The 22286-nt window shown below is 41.9% G+C and overlaps 1 protein-coding gene across 3 annotated transcripts in view; it reads right to left on the bottom strand.

The window, feature by feature from the left end:
* Positions 1-22221, bottom strand: part of LOC111656946 (nuclear factor I/C) — a 43247-nt gene extending 21026 nt beyond the window's left edge. Inside the window, exons 1-4 of one of the 3 annotated variants that reach the window (XM_087174713.1) lie at positions 22086-22221; positions 5657-5827; positions 5269-5445; positions 3552-3735 (exon numbers count right to left, since the gene is read on the bottom strand). In XM_087174713.1, coding sequence (XP_087030839.1) covers positions 3552-3735; positions 5269-5445; positions 5657-5827; positions 22086-22088 — 535 coding nt within the window. In that variant the 5' untranslated portion in view covers positions 22089-22221. Of the gene's footprint in view, positions 1-3551; positions 3736-5268; positions 5446-5656; positions 5828-18840; positions 19307-22085 lie in introns of those variants that run through there. The other 2 variants (XM_087174712.1, XM_023408871.2) reach the window with 2 other exon arrangements.
* Positions 22222-22286: the final 65 nt, after the last annotated feature.

Consider the following 22286-nt stretch of genomic DNA (forward strand, 5'->3'; position numbering starts at 1 on the left):
AGAGGGAGAGGGAGAGAGAGGGAGAGAGAGGGAGAGGGAGAGAGAGGGAGAGAGAGAGAGGGAGAGAGAGGGAGGGAGGGAGAGGGAGAGAGAGAGAGAGAGAGAGAGGGAGAGAGGGAGAGGGAGAGAGGGAGAGAGAGGGAGATTTGATTAAAACACTTTCAACAATCAATAAATTAGACAGTTAGACAATTTCATTAACAAGACAGTTATCAGATTAATTAAATTATTGAAAAGAAAGAAAGAACGAATGAAAGAGAAAGACAGAAAGACAGAATGTCACAAGAACATGAGATCACTGAGACCTTGACCTTTGACCTTTGTCCACCAAAATCTAATCGCTTTACCTTTGAGTCCAAGTGAATGCTTGTGCCACATTTGAAGAAGCTCGGTCGAGGCGTTACTTAGATATCGCGTTCACGAGAACGGGACGGACGTACCGACGGACGCACAGACGCCGGCGCCGAGGAACAAAAACCGCAAACAGCAACTAATGTCACCAGTATGAACGTCAAGTCTAACTAGCAACCATCAGCAGGAAACGTGATGTCATGAGACGAGCATCAAGTCTTCTGGTTTCCACCGCTGAAAACACAAACACAGAGCGATGATAGAGCTCGTGTTCACACAGTGTGCAGTAATGGTCTTTTGAAGACTAGAAGACTTCGGTGGTTTCGGTGGTCGCGGCTGAACGAGGTCACTCCGTCGTTTTCCCATTCGATCAGCAGAAATGATCTTGAACCTCGGTGGAAGAGAAAGCAGGACACTCTCTCTGCTTGTGCAGGAAACCGGTGACGTGTTAGTGACTGTAGCTCTGCCTGTAGAGAATCAGGGAGTCGGTCGGATGGTAAATATTGTCAGTTTGTGTTTTATAAAGGAAAAGTCTTTGGGATCCACAAACTACGCATGTGGGGTAAAAATAACTTCCAGCCCATAATAGTGATATAGAGCAAGACACACAGTCCAACAATGTCTCCAGTGTTATCTTCAGGTCAAGGAGTCGATTCACTTCATTCAAATGTTGTTTGTTAATAACAGCACGACTGAAAAACCAGTGAAGAAGAACTGTATCATGAGAAACTAGAGAACATCATGTGATGCCTCTGAAACGACTGTGGGCCAGATGTGTAAAGGTGGTGGTGGGGGGGGCTCTTCTCTACGGCCAATGAGCTCACAACACCTATCTTTAAACTCCGCCTTCATTTTGACACCTTGAACGTTTCGTGACTGTGTCTTATACAGTTGTGACGTTGCCGGGTTCGAGTTCTTCTGCTGCACGTCAGCCAGTGATTACAATATAAGGACAGGGAGAAGCAACAATTAAATCGCCTTTTTTTCTCTATACATTCGTTATGCACAGCGTAATGATGGTCTTATAGTTACCTATTATTAAAAAAAGTATTTTTCTCTGAAGTGATGTTCCTACAGTGTGTAGGGAGTGTGTGCCGATGCAGAAAGAAGAGCCTCCTACCTACAGGGCGGTAGTGAAATAATAATGAGAAAATGAGAAAAATAATAGACAAACAAAATGTTCTGGACACCGAGCCCTTCGCCCTCGGATTTTCTAGCAAGTTGCATCCTGCATCCAATCTTGATCAAGGTCAGCTGAATCGGAGGAGGAGGGGGAGGCGGGGGAGGAGGTGGTGTCACTGCAAAAAGACCGAGTGGCAGCTGAACATCTCGTGTCTCACAGACTGAAGCTCAGCTCCCGCCCTCCCTCCCCAAACCACTGTGAGCCGGTGGCAGAGAGCACACTGGGAGTGGAGATGACCTATTTGTTACAGAAATGAATTCAGCAGCAGTTGGTGTTTACTCTGCAGTCAGGTGATGTTGTGTTTACTGCCCTGGTGTCGCTGGTCGTCGGTGCTGTTCTGTCCCATCGAGCTGCCGCCTCACTGTGTCGCTGAACGAGCCTCTTCCAGCTCCTGAAGCCACAATATAAAAACCAGATGTGAACACTGAGCTGTCTTTCAGTTGTTTTTGGACTCGACTCGCGGCTCCATTAAACGTATTTATACAAATGGTTTCAACCGGCCAATGAGAGGGAAGAACCCGGAGCTGCTCTGAAGATGATTTAAACACATCCGCAGCCCTTTGAGATCTGCCGTGACAAAACGAAGCCATGTTATATTCTCGACATACTCTTTCAAATCTGATATGAATAACGATGGCTCTATGTGACCTTCTGACCTTTGGTTAAGCCCCGTGGTCGAGACTAAACGTCCCTGCTGTTCCCTATTTTGGTTCATGACAAGACGCATCAAACTACTGTAGAGTTTGGTGGGAGATTCCTGGTCCCACACGGATAAATCCTTATGTTTTTGCTTTCCCAGTGACTTTCCTCTGAAGTGTCGGGACAGAATGAAATATCTTAACAACTAATGGATCATTTACATTCTGCACTCTCTACGATTATGTAGATTCATAGATGCTCTGTATCCTCACAAATGTACGTCTCTCTCCATTGGCTCGGCACGGAGTCGCACTGCGTCTGTACTTCACCGCGCTAGTCTTGTTTTCTTGTACACAAGTAATATCACAGTCCAATCAGCAGATTTCGGTGAATCACACACACACACACACACTTCATCTCCATAAACAATGAATCTCTCCTTTCTTCTTCAGGCCAAAATATCTCTTGATCTGAAACACAGACGGCCGTGGTATTTACTGAGTTTATTCCTGCTCCTTAAAGAAGAAAAGCTTTTGGACTCGGTGGCTCCATTAATAAGACCACAGGTCAAAGCCTGATGTGACAGGACCTGCCTCATATCAGCTGGTTTCTTTATCTGTTTGCTGCTCTCCTTTCTGTGTTCATACATACAGTATTTTAATTCAGCCGAGTCCCCAATAAACCTGTTCTCGTTTACATGTTTTTCTGTTTCTGTTGTCAAGACAACGCAACCGTAGTATGAAACAGAGAAACCTGGTAAATGAAGATTATATGTTCACTTCCAAGCCGCTGCTAAAATCCTGATTTCAAAACCACGACTGACAAAAAGACTGAACACATGAGTTAAAGACAGACGCTGAGGCTCAGTTCACACACTCACACTCACGTCTGTACACACAGTCAAAAGGTTCACACTCAGCGGTCGCCATCTTGGCCACGAGGCCGAAGAGAAGGGGCCACCAACGTTTTTTTATTAATTAACTGAAACAGCTGCCAACATTAGTCACCACCTCACCTGTGTCACGTCCTTATCACAACAGTAAAACTCTCATCAAATCGACTCAGAAATACGACTTGTTACAGTTCATTCATTCATTCTCCTCCTGCTTTTGTCACTATCATTAAACTCTCCTGTCATTTCAGGCCCTGCCACTCCCACCTGCCCTGCAGTAGCCCCGCCTCTTCCTGCCTCACAAGCAGTTACATTTATCTGACCAATGCTTTAAAAGCCTGACACCAACAGAAAAACAGAAAGCTCTCCTATCGCAGGTGTGCACACCTACGTCAGGTTGTGTCTTCGCAGAGAAAAGTTGCGTAAAGGCGACAGTAGGATCCATCAGTTGTCACAGCAACAGTGAAGTGTGTGTTGGTTACATACCTCTCTCCTGTACGTAGTAAGCGAGGTAAAGGTCGAGCTCTTTGACAGAGACTGAGATGTGTCGAGGCTGGACGCAGAGGATCGGGTTGGAGCACTGGCCTCCCTTCACAAGCCGCTCTCCATCTGTGCTTTCCAATGGGATTCCTTTAAACAGGATGACCATCACCAGGTCCAACCTCCACACCTGAGAGAAGACAACACTGATGACTTTAACAGCGTGAATCTGACTCTGGACAAGCTGCACCAGCGCTCCCCTCCATTTAACAGTTTCATGTCATCAACGTTTGACTGTAAATGTATAAAAAAAAAAAAAACTTTTGGTCTTTGAACACTGTGAACAAAATCCTAACTCTGACACGCTGCTTATATTTTAAGCCACACTTCAGTAAAACACTTGTAGCTGTCTTCTGAGGTAAATATAAATATAAAAAACATAAACATAAAACTGTTCTAAGCATTACAAAAAACTTCCCCTAATCAATCTGACTATTTTATCACGACTGAGTTGGTACAATTAGTTTCACCAGTAATCGGTTAAATTCTTTAACACACAATAATTTCCACAAAAACTACCAAACTAAAATGAACATAACAACACGGTGTGTAATGTTAAATAATTAATATGAATCCTTGTTCTGTAGCCTCTTCTGTATGAAACCAGATGTTTTTCTGTAGGAAACCAGATGTTTTTCTGTCCTTAATCACTAATCCAACTACATGACGCCTCAGTTGCATAGCAACATGTGATGGAGACTCAGAGGGGACTGTTGTCAAGGCAACAGTTGAATATCAAAACAGGCGTTGATCACCATCAACAAATGTTTAAAGTTCACGGCTTTGACGCCGAGTATCGAACTTCATTACTTCAATACTCAGCACTTCTTTTAAATGTCTCTCTATTTCATGATTTATTGTTTTATTCATTATTTTATCTCATTTAACGTTAATGTTTTTAATGTTTAACACTTTAGATCAATGATTTTAACAATGTTTTATGTTCATTTTATTTCTTTCCTTTTCATGTGAAGCACTTTGTGCTACATTCCTTCTATGAAAGGTGCCATACAAATAAAGTTTATTATTATTGTTGTTGTTATTATTACTTCTATAAACCAAATTGGTTTGATGCTCTCAAGGATTGAAAAATGCTGTTCAATTCAAATCGAGTAAATGAGAAAATCTCATCAGCGTCAGTGAGCCAATCAGCATGTAGCATGCTTGGACCAAGATCTAATAATGCTGGTTTATTTTTAATTGGTTTATAACTGGTTTATTTGCACTAATGACTCTGTCCTGATGATGCTGATGATGCTGATGATGAGCTAAAAGATGAAGTATCTCCTTATTAGTGAGACCTAAAGTCTAACTTCACAGGATGCTCCACGTTCCTCATTTTAAAGCTCCAGATGTTTCCCCCCCAAAACAACATGTGACCTAAAATTACCACTTTCTTCTCATTATGACTGTTTTCTTGTAAAATTACGATTTTATTCTCAAAATTTCTGATTTTTCTTCCTCCTCGTTGTGACCCTAATAATATGTCGTGCAAAACAAACAAACAATCAAACATCGGTTACATAGTTGAGCTTCATTTGCCTTCGCCTACATCCATCCTTCATTATCGTTATCATTTCCTTCCTATCCTGACCTCCTGATGCAAACTGTGGAACAGAACTCCTGGAAGGGAACACGGACCGTTAGACGGGATGATTTTTACCTTGTCAGCTTGTCGAAGACAGTCTATGCGTCTCATCTTGCCTTTCTGGTCGGGGTTCGACAGGACACAACACGCTGCTTTCTTCCCGGTGACGGACAGGACAAAGTCTTCTCTGCATTCAGGTCGGATGTCCTTTCTCAGCTTGGCCAAAAGGCGGCTGGCCCACTTCTGTTTCACCTAGGAACAGAGCGATATTATTAAGAGAGTGATGCCAATCAGTGTATTGAACAATCTGTTCTAATAGCATATGAAGGGTTAGTGTAACATTGGAAATATGTAAAGTAAATCAATATGTTGTAAAACATATTTTAGCTTCTTGATTTGTAAAACAAAATAAATTAGTTAGAAGTTTATTTGTTCTATCCACCACTCAACTTCTCCATCCCACCTCTGCCTTCTCCCCCAGCAGCTCGTCTTTAACCGCTCTCTCTTCTTCTTTAGTCATCCTCTTCTCATGCTTTTTGAAGTACTTCCTTTTCCTGGCCTGGAGGTTGAACCATGTGTAGGCGAAGGCACGGACCTGGGGCAGCAGAGCCTCAATGAACGGATGGAACTCATCCTGCAACAGACAGACAAACGTAAACACAGCGTCGGCTAATTTCCCCTGCAGTATCATCAGGAGACAGCAGAGATATGTTTTCACTCCTGATGTGGGTTTGTTATGAATATTCCACCTACACTGTCCTGATTTTCCTCACTGACTGTCCCTGTGATAAGATCCTGATGTGAGGAAAGAGAAGAGGCAGTAACATGTGTCTGTACAGTCCTTACACTGTGTTTTCATTCAGTATTTCCCTATGATTTCCTTATCCGTTGGTAAGAACGGTGCATGTTATTGTAAATAATCACCTGTCTATTTTACATTCAAAGAAGTTTAAAAAATATTAAGTTAATATTCATCGAAATGATGTTACAAATGTTCAACCTTATGTAACCTGTGTTCAAAAACCAGTTTTAAGACCTAAATACCTTTTCAGATCTCAGATCATCATCTGAGGAGGATGAACAGATAACAGGTTTACATCCTCACAGAGGAGGTCGGCTTTAAAGGATCTCTGGACTCTGAGCTGGTGAGAAAAACCTCTGATAGGCAGGTTTATATAAGTTAGTTAAACCTTATTTATTCAGGATTCCTCTGGCGCTACAGAACAAATTACATATCCAACCCTCTTTTTATAAAGCACATGATTAGAGCACTGACCTGTGGATGAGAGGGCGCCCTCTGCTGGTAACACCCTCAAATTACATCTACATTTTTCTTTATTAATATTGTAATTTGAATCTTTTACTATATCACTGTTATTGCCATGCAGTCATCACATCCATTTATATTAATTGTGATTGATAACAGATACTGGAGGATTTTCCTTTCATCTTTCCTTAATGTAAATGCCTGAAGAGGTTTTTCATATGCAGACATCTAAAACAACAATCTGCCTCTATTCACCTGAACTGATTCAGCTTTAAGACGTTCCCTCAGACGTCTCTCTAAATCACAGTGTCTTTATTGGAGGGGGGGTGTTTGATCGTTGAGTTAGGGGAAAGGTAAATCTGTGAGTGAAATGTTTTTGAATGCAGTTGCTCTAACTCTATTCTATGGGGTTGGTTTGATGATGATGTTGGTTTTTCGTCGAGTGGATAGTTTGATTTTTGGTTTTTAATTTTCCCAGTTGAATGGTGTAATTAAATAATCAATAGATCTGAACCACTGATCTAATGGTGTGACATGTGGAGGTTTTTTTTTTTTTTTTTTCTGCAATTTGTCCTCTGAAGGAAAAGAAGCAGGTTCATCTTCACACGCTGGATGTGAATGTATGTGAGCCAGTCTGGGTTCTCTGATATAATATAATATATAATATTATATTTATCTTATCTCATCATTACAGTACAGCTTATCCGGTTCTTTACTGATACTCCTATTGGTTGTTGTTATTGTGTTTTTTAAAAGAATAAAGTTTAGAAACAGGCTTAGAATGAATTAAATTAAATAAAAGTTTAAAGTGTAGAGCAGCAACAATAATGTTCACAGCAGCAGAGTCACTGTTGATAAACTCAATAATATCTCTATGGAAACAAAACTGTTAGCGTTAACGTTAGCGAACTGTGGTTGTGTAAAACAAAGCGCTGTGGATGGGAGCAGTTGAAAACCGATTGGCTTTTTACTTGTGAAGGTTTTGATGAACGAATCTCCAAAAGCCAAAGTGTGTTGAGTAAGTTTACACAGTTTACAGGTTGGACCGGCCAATTAACCAAACAAGTATCAAAACCGTATCTTGATCATGTCGATCAATTCAGTCCAATGTGCCGGTTAATTAACTTTTCCCTTAAAACAGTCACGAGCCTCCAACGTCCAACTAACGTCAATCCACATTCACTCAAAGCAAAGCTGCGGCTCAAACACAGAGAGACCGATCAGCGCCAGGTAATCGGTAATCGTTCATTAATCGTGATATTGATTTGAAGTCACATCTTCCAGCCCTTTCTACAAGCGTTATCTGGAGCATGTCTTTTCTCTGACTGGGGTGAACTAAAGTTGGAACTGTTTCTGATCTGATGGTCGGGGCTTTAGTCTCGATTCTTCAGTCAGTTTCTAATGTGTTTTGTATTTTGTTTTCCTGAGTGGAGACGGCGAGCGCCAAAAGTGTTGAGAGAAGTCAGCGGGGGGGGGGGCGTCTGCTCCGGCTGGCTTGTTATTTGGCATCAGATGTAGGGCTTTCAAAGTTCATCTAATGTCAGTGGTGCATCTAAAGTGTCTGCTTCTGGCTTGGAATAAATTGGGGGGAGTGAGTTTAACTTAATGTAAAATATGTGGAAAATCTGATGTATTTCTTGTGGGTTTTCAGTGATTTCATGGCAGGAATTACTGCTCTTTGGTTTTGGATCAGCTGATCAGCTCAATGTGTAACTTATTTCTGTTTTTGAAGATTTATATTTAAGTTGTTGAATCAGAAATTGTGTTTTTATGCCTCAGTGCCAGCGTCAGCCATATTGTTATACTAATGACACCTGTTTCCATGGTGACTTTAGGAAAGTAATGTGGTATTGTGAAAGGAGGTGTGCAATCTGTCCAGCAGCAGGTACACTCAGTACTCATCTGCTTGTTGAGGAAACTAGTCATTTAGACCAAAGTTAGCTTTTAGTTCTTTCCTTTTCCTTTTGATTTGTTCTCTCTGAAGAAAATGATCAAACTCTGTACAATCTGTCTCCGTCCTTTAGATGTCGGTGAACTTGATGGAAGGTTGTATTGTTCACAGAGACCGGTGGAGGTCTTTAATCTCGGGGTTGCTGGTTGCAGCTTCAGGAACACCAGAGAACGGGAGATTACTGTATCTTGCATGCTTCACGTTTGCTGGCGGTTTCTCGTTATTTTCTTTTCTCTGTGATATTTTCAATCAGTTCAGGTAGAGCTTCAGTGGATTACTCCCAGGTATAAATACTGGCCCACCTCCACCTGTTCTCAGGCTGTCTATCATCCCACACCAGCCATGCTGCCGGTTTGTTTCCAGCTGACGTTGTCCCTCCTCTCACCTGTGTTTCCTTCATTAAAGGTGAATTGTTTGAACTTTTTATCTGCGTCGTATATTTGGGTCGTGTTTATTCTGAGCCGTGACACAGGGCTGCAGATCCTCAAGGGCCCAAAGGCTCCACACTCAATGTGCGGGAAGTGGGGTTTAAGGTTTGTGGTCATTTACAGCGTGCAGCGCTGAAAACAGATGAGCACTTACACCACTGTCAGACGGCAGACCTGTGTGTGATGTTCATTAACAACCATTAACAAGCGTTGGAGCCGCCATGGACGCATTCATTAAACAGCTGTCGACCTGCTTCTCACGATGCAGTGTCAAACGTGTCACTGACAAACCGTAGAATGACACTGAATTACAAAGAATAACGGACCACCTTCAGTTTCACCCCTCTGTCCGTCTGCACTCTCTCTCTCCACTTTCTCTTTTCTCGCTCTCTCTCATTTTTTTGTGTGTCAGTTAAATTACATTTAAATGTCAGTATCATTTAATTAATTTCCATTACAGGCAGCAACTCCAGTTCATCAAAGCCAGGGCAGCATGTGAGCGTCATGAAGGACAGTCGGCTGATTGGCCCATCCATCACTGGACGGGGTTCAATGTTATTATCTAATCTGAGGGCCCTGCTTTGTACAGGGACCCTGAGTGGGTTCAAATCCAGGTCTAAGGCCGTATTCATTTTAGTATTATGCTTATATGCAACACAACTGTGTTTGATTAAATGAACACAAAATGTGCAGAAACACAATGTGCAGAGAGAAGAGAAACAGGGTCAGACCCACAGCTATTTTATTATTAATAATAATACACAACCGGCTTATAATCTATATATTAGCAACATTAAACTACTAAATCATAGCAGTGGGGAATTCATATTAAATTATTATTAATGTTAGTCATTTTTATACTTAATAACTATATTACCTTGAACTGAATATACTATACTGATTAGTTTATTACCTGTTACTCTGATCTTTCATCTCTGGGGGAAATCGAGTGATTTCATGGATACGGATTAATCTCCCCCACTGTGTCTCATGTTACTGTATTGAACTGTATGTTATTATTGCATAGAATTATATCCAGTATATAATCTTCAATCTGTCCCCAAAGTCGTCCTTGTGTCTTGCCTTTCTCTTCCATCTTTATTTTACCTTTTATTTAACCTTTAAAACTACGAGCACTTAGATAAAAAGTAGTATTTGGGTGGAATAAACCTTTATGGCAGTTTTTGCAATATACAGTCAGAGAAATACAGTCCTGAAACCAGCCTCCGTCACTGCAGGGACATACTATTGGCTGGACTCGATAGTTTTCACATCGCACATGAACAAAAATTATAATTAATCAAACGAATTAATTGCAATCTAAAACAGCACGCCTAATTATTCGATGATGAAAATCATATTTAGTTTAGTTTATTACATTTATTTATCAGGGGCCACGTACAAAAACATTGATCTCATGCACAGAGAAGAGATGCACCGCACCACATTTAGCTTAGAGCTAATCTCCATCCTGCAGGTAGACACAACACAACGAGTGCAATAACACAAACACAACTTCAAACTGGAATCACCACCACGCGGTTGTATGACTCCTGTTGCAGGAAATACGGCCACAATCTCCTCTTCCTGATCTACAGCACTGAATTGAAAGTGTTTTTGCAGACCATTATGATGTCACAGTGAAGTTGACCTTTGACCTTCTGGATATAAAATGTCATCACTTCATCAATTTATCCTTATTGACATTGGACACAGAAGTTATCCTTAAAGAATCCTGTATCTAATCTGGTGGGTAAATTAAGGCAAAAGCTTTTTCATTAGGAATAAATCCCGTTTACATTATTTATTAATTGTTTGTTTTAAATGTTTTAAATTCTTTTTTAACCGGTATTTTCATCTGCTCGACATCAATGTAAATATGGCCTTAACCGTCACTGATTTTTGAAGTTAAATAAAGACATATATTTGTTTTAAATCATGAATCATGGCCAAGGACATGTTTTGTGAGATCGCAGTGCGTTCCTGATGTATTACATTCAGAAGAACATGAGATCACCGTGACCTTGACCTTTGACCTTTGGCCACCAAATTCTAATCAGTTCACCTTTGAGTCCAAGTGAATGTTTGTGCCAAATTTGAAGAAATTCCTTCAAGGCGTTACTGAGATATCTCGTTCACAAGAATGGGACGAACGGACGACCTGCAAACACAACGCTGTCACTGGTGCAGAGACATGATGAAAAAACACAGACCCCCTCCACATGCACCCCCCACCCCTGGATACTGTAGTAAAGCTGCAGCCAATGAGCAGCATGAACTGACAGAAAGAGTGGAGCTGCATGATGATGTCTCCATTCAATAGAGGACACAGTACACTGGAGTAATTAGTCACAGTAATTGGCTATGCTTCATTACCAGGTATAATAATGTATATTAAATATAATAACCTACATTAATGAATTAATCAATGTTAATATTTAATATACAGCCTGAATAACTGCAGACTTTTAATTTACTATTTGTTAGAAACACTTTTTAATATAATTATGTACTAAAAACAACTGCTGCTTCCAAAGCAAGTAAAAGATCAGTGGAACAACAACAAGAGGAAAATGACAAAGTTTAAATGTAGAGTTGGAGATATTGGAGAAGACTGTGTTTTAAATCATCTCTTAAGTCTTTCTAAGCAGAAAAACAGTCTGTCCTTCCCTTATTAGTGTCTGTACGTCCTGACAACACTAACACAGAACTAAACTCATAGATAAAACTCTTCAAGGTAAAATCCTGATTGATTTGGCAACATCTGTATTTTTAGTGATTAGTGAAAGGTAGACTCCACAAGTAAGAATAAAAACTGCTAGAATTAATGAATGTCACCATAATGATTATAAATGATTTAAATAAATGGGGTTTGAAATCATTAAAATAATAAAAATTACAACTTAAAGTCTATTGAGACATTAAATGTTGATTAGAAGTAACTTAATTTGAAAAGGCATCTTTTCCTCTGCAGCCTTTTGTCGGTCGTGAATAAATCTTTAAAGCGCTAACGAAGCGGTGCTCAGATTACAGAGCACTCTGCCATCATGTGCATGTGTTGTTTTTTTGTGCCTATGCGTAATTATTGTTCGGGGACTTGGTGTCAGATCAGCGATTTTGAACAACCGGCAACCGGAGCGCACCTCCGGACTGCAGCCTCCCTCTCATCCCATCATCTCCCGCCCACAGAGATTCCTCTCCACGCTGACGAAGGAATTATGACACAAATCAGTTATGAAACTAGAGACAGGATTAAATTTCTCTCTATGTGATGAGCTTTTCATTTTTCCTTGTAACATTTGGTTTAATTGATGGGGACAGTCTATTTCACCATGAACCCAAACAACAACTAATTGATTCTAATAACGAGCACCACGTCTGATATTTCATGTTCCTCAGTGCCACAGAGCTCCTTTGTTGTCAGTGAGCCACTCTGCTGCACTGGGACCAACACGAACACCCACACTGTCACTGTGGCTGTGGCTGCATCCCACATACCCCATCCAGCTGATGGAAATACTCACAAGACCACCAAATGTGTATCACTCCGCCACTGAAGATAGTCCCCAAATGCACAATTTCTTCCTGTTTAACAGAAACTATATATTTGTGTGACATTTTTTTTTAAAAGTATATTTTCAGCTGGAGCCAATGAGCCACAGAGAGGGTGGGAAAGTCAGACTAAGGCTGCGTCCACGCGACAATTTATATCATTATTAATTATTAATATTAGTTCTAATTCGAAAGCCCGTTGTAGTCTGGATATGCAGAAACGGAGACCAGCTACAAAGGGCGAAACCTTCATAAGCCGCGCCCTATGAAGGATGCGGCTCCTGAATTGGGACACAGCTCACTCGTTTAATATTGTAACCACGGCAACAACCGTCTGATTCAACTGCCACTGTAGGGGGCGCTATTTCAGGGGACACTCGTATGTGTCATATCAGTGGGGAGACAAAACGTCCTATATGGTCGTCAACACAATGTTAATAAATCAGGGATCGACCGATTATCAGCCCGGCTGATTATTGGTGGCAATATCCAGCATTTTCCAATCGGTATCGTTATTTTTTTTTCATCAATAATCAATAGAATAAAATATCTCAGAGCAAACGTGTTACACTTCAAAAGGGGAGGGGTAAAACATCTTATATGGTGATAGTAATAATAATATGATAAAACTATTAAATTAAAGAGCAGCTTCAGGTTACCAGGTGAATCAGTTCCCAGGTGAGAACAGCACCGAATTCAACCAATTAATTCCAGTCAGGCTCTTTGCAGTCTGTGCATACAGCTGATAATTACTAATAAACACTCAGTGTTCAGTTTATTAGGAACACGTGGATAAAACTGATGTAGTGTAATACAACAGTCCTGCAGTAAATCCTCCTTCCTGAAGATTATAATGATCAGTTTGTATTAAAACGCTTGTTGATGATCATTGTGGAGGATGTAGTGTGTGGAGCTGTGTTACATTATACAGAGGTGTTTCTGCTATTTAACCAACTTTCACTGATATAAATGCGTTGGACAAAATAATAGAAACACCCGGACGCCACCGTGAGTTTTCTACTACAGCCCTAGTTTTGTGTTGGCATATCGGTTCCAAATATTGGTTATCAGTCTCCTTGATTATTGATAATTGGTATCAGTATCAGCCCTGAAAAAAAAAACCCATACATTGGCCAATCGCTAGAATAAATATGGTTAAATACTGACTTGACTGGATGTTGCTGCTTTGCACGCTGGCTGCAAAGAATCAGCAGGTAAAAACTGCCATAAATAATGCAGCTCTGCCAACTATGAGCTGCAGCTCCATTAATACCAGTGGAAGACAAAGTGCCACAGACGGAGCTGGTTGTGGGAGGAACAACATGGAGACATACCTATGGAGATGCTGTTCAATACAGCTGAAGAAGCCACATTCAGTGATCTGTTGTTACTACACTTACTACTACAGATGTTTCAGCAGCAGCAGGTAACTTTTATTTCATCTGACGTTTGAGTAAAAGTGTTCATACTCTAGTACACTGCGACTCTGCTCCGACTGTAGCTGTTCCCTAACATGGCCCACATCCTCTGGCCTGACCGGGCATCACGCCAGGAGTCTGAGCCAACATGCTGTAGTAAATACTCACCTGCTCTCCTCCCCTGACATATAGAGCATCAGCATGAGGAGTGGGTTCATTTTCGGCATACGAAACATGTCAGGTCATGTGTTTCATCAGCAAAGCTTCAATGAAGTGTTGAGTCGATAAAGTGTAAGTGATTTCTGTCGTATTTAAACTTTAAAACGTTTCTTTGTTAGTCCAAACTCCACTGAGACCTGCTGCTGGTTGTGTCTCTGCAGTGAACTGGGATCAGAGAAACCAGTCACCACTCCAGTCTATCACGCTCCTCATGTTTCCATGTCTCCATGTTATTGTCAAAGCCGCAAATAACACTGGATGCTATTCTGCATTTCTGAGCACCTCAATACTCAGTGTAAAATACTGATTAAGTCACAAATCTTGGGTAATTTCCAAATAGTCGTAACTTAACTTAAAACATGTTGAAATTATGAATACCAACATTTGAGCTCACTATGAATGTACTGACGTTGTGAAACTCACATGTTCATCTTCATGGAGAGGAAGTTTTTATAATTCCTATTCATGTAAGGGAACCATTACAATTTAGTTCAGGTTCCTCCATTTCTCTTGATCATCTCTGAGATGTTTCTACACCTTGACTGGAGTCCACCTACGATAAACTCAGCTGATTGGACGTGACGTGGAAAGACACACACCTGTCTATATCAGGTCTCACAGCTGACATAGCAGGGCAAAAACCAATTCATGAGGAGGAAGGAGCTGCCTGCAGAGCTCGGAGAAAGGATTCAGATCTGGTTCCTAAGAGAACAGTGGCCTCCATCATTCTTAAATGGAAGAAGGTTGGAACAACCAGGACTCTTCTTAGAGCTGGACGCCAAACTGAGCAATCAGGGGAGAAGGGCCTTGGTAAGAGAAGTGACCAAGAACCTGATGGTCTCTCTGGCTGAGCTCCAGAGATCCTGTATGGAGATGGAGAAACTTCCAGAAGGAAAACCATCAGGATTCTCCGGTCGGATGAAACCAAGATTGAACTGTTTGGTCTCTAAGCGTCATGTCTGTAGGAAACCAGGAGCCGCTCATCACCTGTCCAGCACCATCCTAAAGGTGAAGCCTGGCGGAGGCAGCATCAGGCTGTGGGGGTGTTCTTCAGCAGTAGGGACAGGGAGACTGGTCAGGGTTGAGGCGAAGCTGAACGGAGCAAAGTACAGAGATCTTTAATGAAAACCTGGTCCAGAGTGCTCAGCACCTCAGACTGGGCTGAAGGTTCACACCGCCAAGACAACGCAGGAGTCGCTCAGGGACAACAAGGACTGTGGATATCCCTGAGTGGCCCAGCCAGAGTCCAGACTTGAACCCAATCCGACATCTCTGGTCCTCATCCAACCTGACAGAACCTGAGAGGGTCTGCAGAGAAGCACGGCAGAAAATCCACAAATCCAGATGTGCAGAGCTTGTGACGTCAGAGCCAAGAAGACTGGACGCTGTAATCAAAAGTGTCTGAATCCTTATGTATTAGGAAAATACAGCACATTCCTCATACTTTCATCATGTCAAGAGTAATGACGTATGTACTACAGGTGTCCCGACAATTATACTGTGTATGAGTGTATAAAAGCAGACCGTAGTAAACATGCATTGCGCTCTTGGTCAGTAACACTCTCCGTTGTTGGCTGAGGCGTCCACTTGCAAGTGTCAAAATAAACTGGAAAGACCACTCTCTGGTTGTCAGTCCTCTGTTTGCTGAAATTCCCACCATAACTTATGTCAAAAATTCTATTTTAACTTTGTCAGTTTGGAGTGTTTGAGTGAAGATTGATGAGGGAAAGAGAATTTAAATGATTTTCGATTGAAGCTGGAACATAACAAAAGTGAAGGGGTCTGAAAACTTTCTGAATACACTGCAAGTGTCGTGAAGGCTGCTGCACCTGTTGTATCATGATTCTTATGCAAGATTCACAATTTATTCAGAGTGTTTACGACTGTCGTTATCCTTCACATATCATCCGTTACTGATTATTCTAATGTGAAACATGAAGCAAAGAAGCAGCTGTGCACAACAAACCGTGACTGAGTGTTTCCGACTTGACAGTCTCATAAAAACAGATTCAGACAGCCCGTTTCATACGTCACAAACCAAAGGAACCAATTCTGTCAACTTGTGGGAACGGGGGGCGGGGCTAAATAAACCTGAAATCTTGTCAGTACAGAGAGAGAGAGTTAGCATTAGCACAACCGCTAACACTGTGTCAGCCACTGCCAGTTACAAGCTAACAAACAACAAAATAAAGTATCTATCCATCTATCAATCTATCTATCAACATAAACAAATGAAAGATGCTCACTGTGCTAACTGTTCTGATCTGTTTGTTAGTCTCTGGTTCTGGTCTCAACAGACTCGTCATCTGAGTCTGGGTCTGACTGAGGCTCAAACATGTGGCTGAGTCTCTATGATGTTTCCTCCAACACTAACCATCTCTGCTCTTTCACCCGTTACCGAAACCTTCAGTACAGAGAGCAAGAGTTTGTATTAGCACAGCCGCTAACACTTTGTCAGCCACTGCCAGTTACAAGCTAACAAACAACATAAACAAATAAAAGATGCTAACTAAGCTAACCGTTCTGATACGTCTTCTAGTCTCTGATTTTGGTGCAAAACAAACTCCCACTAAAAACTCCTGAGTTTGACTGAGGCCCAAACATGTGGGGTCGTCTTTACATTGTACAGCACCTGATACTTATTGATCATTGATCATGTAGCCTGCCACATGAACGCACAGTCAGACTGAGCTGTCTCACCTTACACCAGGTGAGTTTCACTTCCCTTCATTCTTCATATGTCTTCAGGGCTTTCGGCTTTAGGCACTGGACAGGTGCCAGAGAGTAAAAGCATATAATATTTTCAATTTCTCCTGATCTACTTTAAAGTAGATCCAGTGTGCACCTTAAAAATCACACTGCAGTTAACACCTGACACTGAGAGGAGACTTCAGACACACGGCAGAGGTACTGTCCCATGACCTGCCGTTGTTATTACTTCGCTAACCCTGCAATTCATTTGTAACCAGGTAACTTATGCCCAATGCAAACACTATGATACGACCCACACTGGGGTAAATCATAAATACTGTATGTTCAGGTGAGTCCCAGGTTCGAGTCGTGTTTAACCAAAGACAACCTATAATGATAATCTGTTACGGCCATGTTAAAGGAAAATAAAGACGATAAAGTTTTCTTGAGTCGTGAATCTGTCCTTCACTAGAATAGATCCGCTCATGAAAGAGTTAAACCTATAGTCGAAAAAACATCTTTCTGGTAATTGTACTGCGAGGAGTGACTTCAGTTTTATCCCACATCAGCAAAACTCAGCAACATAATGTGTTTGATCTCCCCTCAGGCTACAGCAGCAAGTGAGTTGAACACAGAGGGTGGTGGGGGAGGGGAAGTAAAACCAGATGAGTGTGCTGTTAAAATAGCGTCCCCAGTGCAGCTGTGGCAGCGGAGAAATGGTTCCACACGAGGGGGAAAAAATGAGCTGAAATATGGTGCTAACTGAGGGTGGACCCCCCCCCCCCCCCCCGCCGTTATAGGTTCATCATCCTTTACCCTGTTGCCTTCAAGTTCCCATTAAGACCAGTGCAAACAGCAGATCACAATGGCAGCTGTGTCAGTATGGTGACATTATTGGATTAAGCATAACTTCATATGAACGGCGTGAGCACAACATAAACCAAAATAATAAAATCTTATGACAAGACCCATTCTTTAAGTCAGGGCCACAAGATTAGCTGATAATACGGGACTCACTTTAGTTGACATGGTATTAAGTGGTGCTAATTACTTGAACAATCTTTAATCTTTAATCATCTTACCAAAAAGGAAAATGACACACACAGAACCTGGGAGTTTTAAGGCCCCCTGAGATCAGGTTTACCAAGGACCCCAGACACACCGCAACAGCACTTGTAATAACTTTGCAGCAAAGCGAACATCATCTGTAGCAGGGCTAGCACCGCTAAAACCACTGCAACACTACCTCAACAGTGCAAATAGCAGCAGTAGTGATAATAGCAACAGCAGCAGCCGCGGTAATAATAGTACTAACAGGGGTTGGCAGAGTCGGGAGACATTTTGAAACAGAGCCCAGTAATAACAGTGGCACTAGTAAAAGCAGAAGTCAGGAGTAAATGTAGCAGCAGCAGTGATAGGCTGTGGTATCATCAGCAGGAGAGAAACCTCGATATTTGAATGTTGCCCTGTGGTTATATAAAAAAACAGATACAGAAAGATACAGATGAAGAGCTTCATGCTGGAATATTGATACTGGCAATTGAAAACCAACACCAGCTGCAAACTGATCCACCTCCTCTCACTCTCTCATCTCGCTCATTTGCACTTTTTCTGGTCCACAGTTTGGGAATGTATACCTGCACATACACAGGTAGGCCTATAGTTGTGTGAATCCAATCTTTGTTTTGGGTAGACAAAAATCTCCCCCAGCACATGTGCAACACAAAGCATGCTGCAGACAGAGAGGATGAATCTGGTGGAGGCTTTCAAACAGTCCTTTCAACAAGTTACAGCTAATAACTACATGTTAATTCAAGTGCCTGCTCACCAGGCCTGCTGCAGTCAGTGTGATTCAGCTCTCCAACCCTTCACTGCGTGTACCTGCTCCTGATATCAATCTATGATTCATATCACCATGAACAAGCTGAACAACTGAAGCTGGGGGTTGTTGAAAACTGTCGAAATGAAGGCATTTGTCATTATACTGCCTTATTTCCTGCACACACTTATTATCAAATGAACACAGTGTCTTGGATAATTAGTTAACTACATGGTGGCTTCATTTCCCTGCAGGGTGGACTCTCAGTGCAAGTGTATAACAGAGGCAGAGTGCAGTTTTACCTGAGACAGAGAGAGGGGAGAAAACATCATTTTGATGAGGAGGAGCTGAATCAGACCAGGCTTTGCGTTAACATAAACATCCCTGGGCTGAAGACCTTAATTTCCTTAGCGTCGTCATTTCTTTTTTCTTTTTTTTTTTTTGCAGATTCCTACGCGCCCTCGTTCAGCTGAGCAGCGGTGGCTCCGGGTTAAGAGAAAACTCCTGAGCTGCTTCTCTGAATTTCTTCAAGAAGCCCGAGAGGAGCGGGATCCGGTCGCCTCGGATGACTCCGCGCCGCGTTAACTCCAGAAATGATGACACGTCAGAAAAGTTGAGGCCCCGGAAAAAAGCCCCGCGGGGAGAAAAACACCGAGGAAGTTTGGAATAATCATTCTGAGGAGAATATGGCCGGAGGTGTAACGGAGCACGGGGGCTGTGTCATTTAAAAGAAGGAAGGAGATGAGGGGGCGAAGAATAAAAGAAAAAAAAAAACTGAAATGACGTTATGAATTCAGCCCATCCCAGACGACGGGCTTAAAGCCGCAGCAGCAACTGGCCTCAAAACACACTGTTCATACAGTTCATCTCAGGATCAGCTGCACAGCCACCGCCACACCACACCTACTGTATATACCCTGCTCCTAATAACACCCTGAGGGCTTCACACAAGGCCAGTAGGTCCTCAGATCAACACTTTAATCTCCAACTTTAACAACTATATTAACAACTTAAAGCAGCAGTTGCTACTAAAATAGCATATACACATTCACACGCATATAAAAATCTAATCTAAAAAATGTTATAGAATATATACAATATACAACATATTTGTTGTTGTCACAGTGCCTTCAATCAGTGCTTAATTTTAAGTTATAACATTAATGAAGTGCTATACTTTAGTACAAATTTGAGGTAGTGTACTTAACTTGAGTATTTACATTTCATGCTACTTTAGACTTCACCACAATTCACCTGGAAATATTGTACTTTTTAACTTTTAACACAACTTTATTCTAATAGTAATATTTACCATTTAGGCTGAAGATTTTACATATAAAAATCATAGAATAAGATGCATTGTTTTAAATCAAATAACTCAACAAAATGTAAAATATTTCAAATGAGCTACACATTCACAAACCAAAACACACAACAAAATGCTACTTAAACGTTAATGCATCAGGAATAATAATCCAATAATATAACACTGTAAAGTGCATTTTACTGCTCTGAATCTTTTTACTTTTGATATATTAAGTACATTTACATGTCTAATATAGCCTATAGGCTCACGTTATATACTTTTACTTGAGTAACGTTTTCAGTACAGTATTTTGACAGTGTGGTAGAGCTGCTTTTACGGAGGTAAAATATTTTAAACTGTCCTCCACCGCTGCTAAAAGTAGATATTTAGTTTTAACTTTAGATCAGATTAAACAGATTCAACCAAAATGCACATAGCCTACAGATATATTAAGATGAATTTATCAGATAAACAATAAAAACTAAAAGGGTAACACGTGAAAAGGGGATGTTTTCAGACAACAGACCCTATTAACTGACCACTAGATATAATTCGACCACTGGCTTTTTATGGCAGGTTGTGTGGGTGTTTATACACTGGGAGTAAGAGGATAAATACTTTTACAGTTTTACAATTAAACCAGACAGAAAATATGAAATCTTAAAAAATGGGGGGAAAGTTTGGGCCATATGCTTATTGCTCAGTTCATCAAATCCTTACTGTCATTATTTAAGGGTATTTTTTTGCTTGACTTGTATGATCCTTCAAATGCCACACTGTCACCTTAACACATCGAGAGCAGCCTCACTTTATTTGAGCTTTGTTGGTATTGTAAATTGTAAATTCAGGAGGATTAAGTCTGTATAGCAATTAATTAATCACAGTCTCAAGTTTAATCTGTGTCACGTATCGGAGCTGATGGTGATGGAGGGGCAATGATTTTCTGCTTTTTCCTCTATTGTGGCATCTGTGCTGTTGTCAAGTGGCTCACTTCCCAACATGAACTCAGATCTTCCACTGAGTGTTTCCAGCAGCACTGCGGGTACAGGAGGACTGCCTCTGCCTCCCCCAGCTGCAACTCTGTGTGTCTGCTAGCGGCCCACTGCCCCAGCTGTATGCCGGGACAGGAGGCCCTCTGTCGGCCTGTCATTCTAACTCAGCCCGCTGGCTTTAACTGCGGCCATTTTCTGCTGACTAACACACACACGCACGCACGCACACGCACACAAAACCGGGAGAAGGAGGCTTTAAGCTGAACTTCAAGTTGGCCTGCCGCCGTCCCGCGTGACGAACGGAAGGGGGCAGAGGGGCCTGCTGCTTGCTACTGCACGCTCTCCCACAAAAACACCGAACTCAATAACTTTCACCCGCCACTTCACGCGCTCATACACTCACACCAATGCACGTTGTCCCGCTTACTCACGCGCCGCCAGCGGTCGGAAACCACATTTGCCGGTAGGATAAAGCCTGTGAAACGCCAACACGTCCCGTTCTCCGACACGGATACGACGCCGCTCCAAACTCCGTTCAAAACTGAAGGAGTCTTAAGTTTACTTGTTTTTTATGACAAACACACGCATCGTCTCGCGTGTCAATTCAAACCTTCTCGTATTTGATGATGTTTTAGAAAATTCGGCACTCATATTGTTTTCAAAAACACCTTCATGTCAACGAAATATTGAGTTTAATAACCGTTTCCCGCTGCCGGCTTCCGCCCTGTAACAGCACGTTTGACGTAAGACACCAACTGACAGAGCGGTCGAGCCGACTCTAAAAGTTAAGATTTCCTTAAAGTACGGCGTGTTTTACGTGTCGTGTCTGCGCCGAATTTAAGTTTAGATCCCGAACATTCAAGATTGTTCTCCAGCCGTGTTGTTCCGGGCGTTTTTATTTTCTGGCGTGCAAGGTGAATCTTTATTTGCCAGATTTTTGAATGAAATTTAGCGACAGATTCTCTCCGCGGGGGAAACGTCACGTACCGGACTATAATGTTCGGACGCTTCCACAAACTAAAAGACGGAAAGAGGGAAAAAATAACGGAAACGGGCTCTGCTGAGATTTGGAGGAAGGTGATGTTAACTGCCGCCGCTTTCTGCTCCACTTTCAGCTGCGTAGCTGATGTTACTCATTCAACTCCTCGCACTGCGTCTTTTTTTTTTTTTTTTTGGAAAACACGAAACAGCACACCAATAGGAAGATACAGTCTACTACATTATTGTACCGGAACAGGTTTTGTCCTACCATTTCGAAGCTGAGCCGCCGCCGTTAAAGCTGATCTCAACGCCTGCCCATCTTGCGCTGTCGGTCGTTATCATTCCGTAGGCTATTCATTTCTGTCACCGTGCGCGTGCCAGCTGGAGTAAATCCGCGGTGCTCGAGACCAGGAACGTCCCGCGTCAAGCTTCGGGCTCCACGGCAGTATCACCCCCCCCCCCACCACCA

Source organism: Seriola lalandi, unplaced genomic scaffold (assembly GCF_002814215.2).
Source record: "Seriola lalandi dorsalis isolate HSWRI2012SDOR001 ecotype SW California unplaced genomic scaffold, Sedor1 jcf7180002054375, whole genome shotgun sequence".
Lineage (NCBI taxonomy): Eukaryota > Metazoa > Chordata > Actinopteri > Carangiformes > Carangidae > Seriola > Seriola lalandi.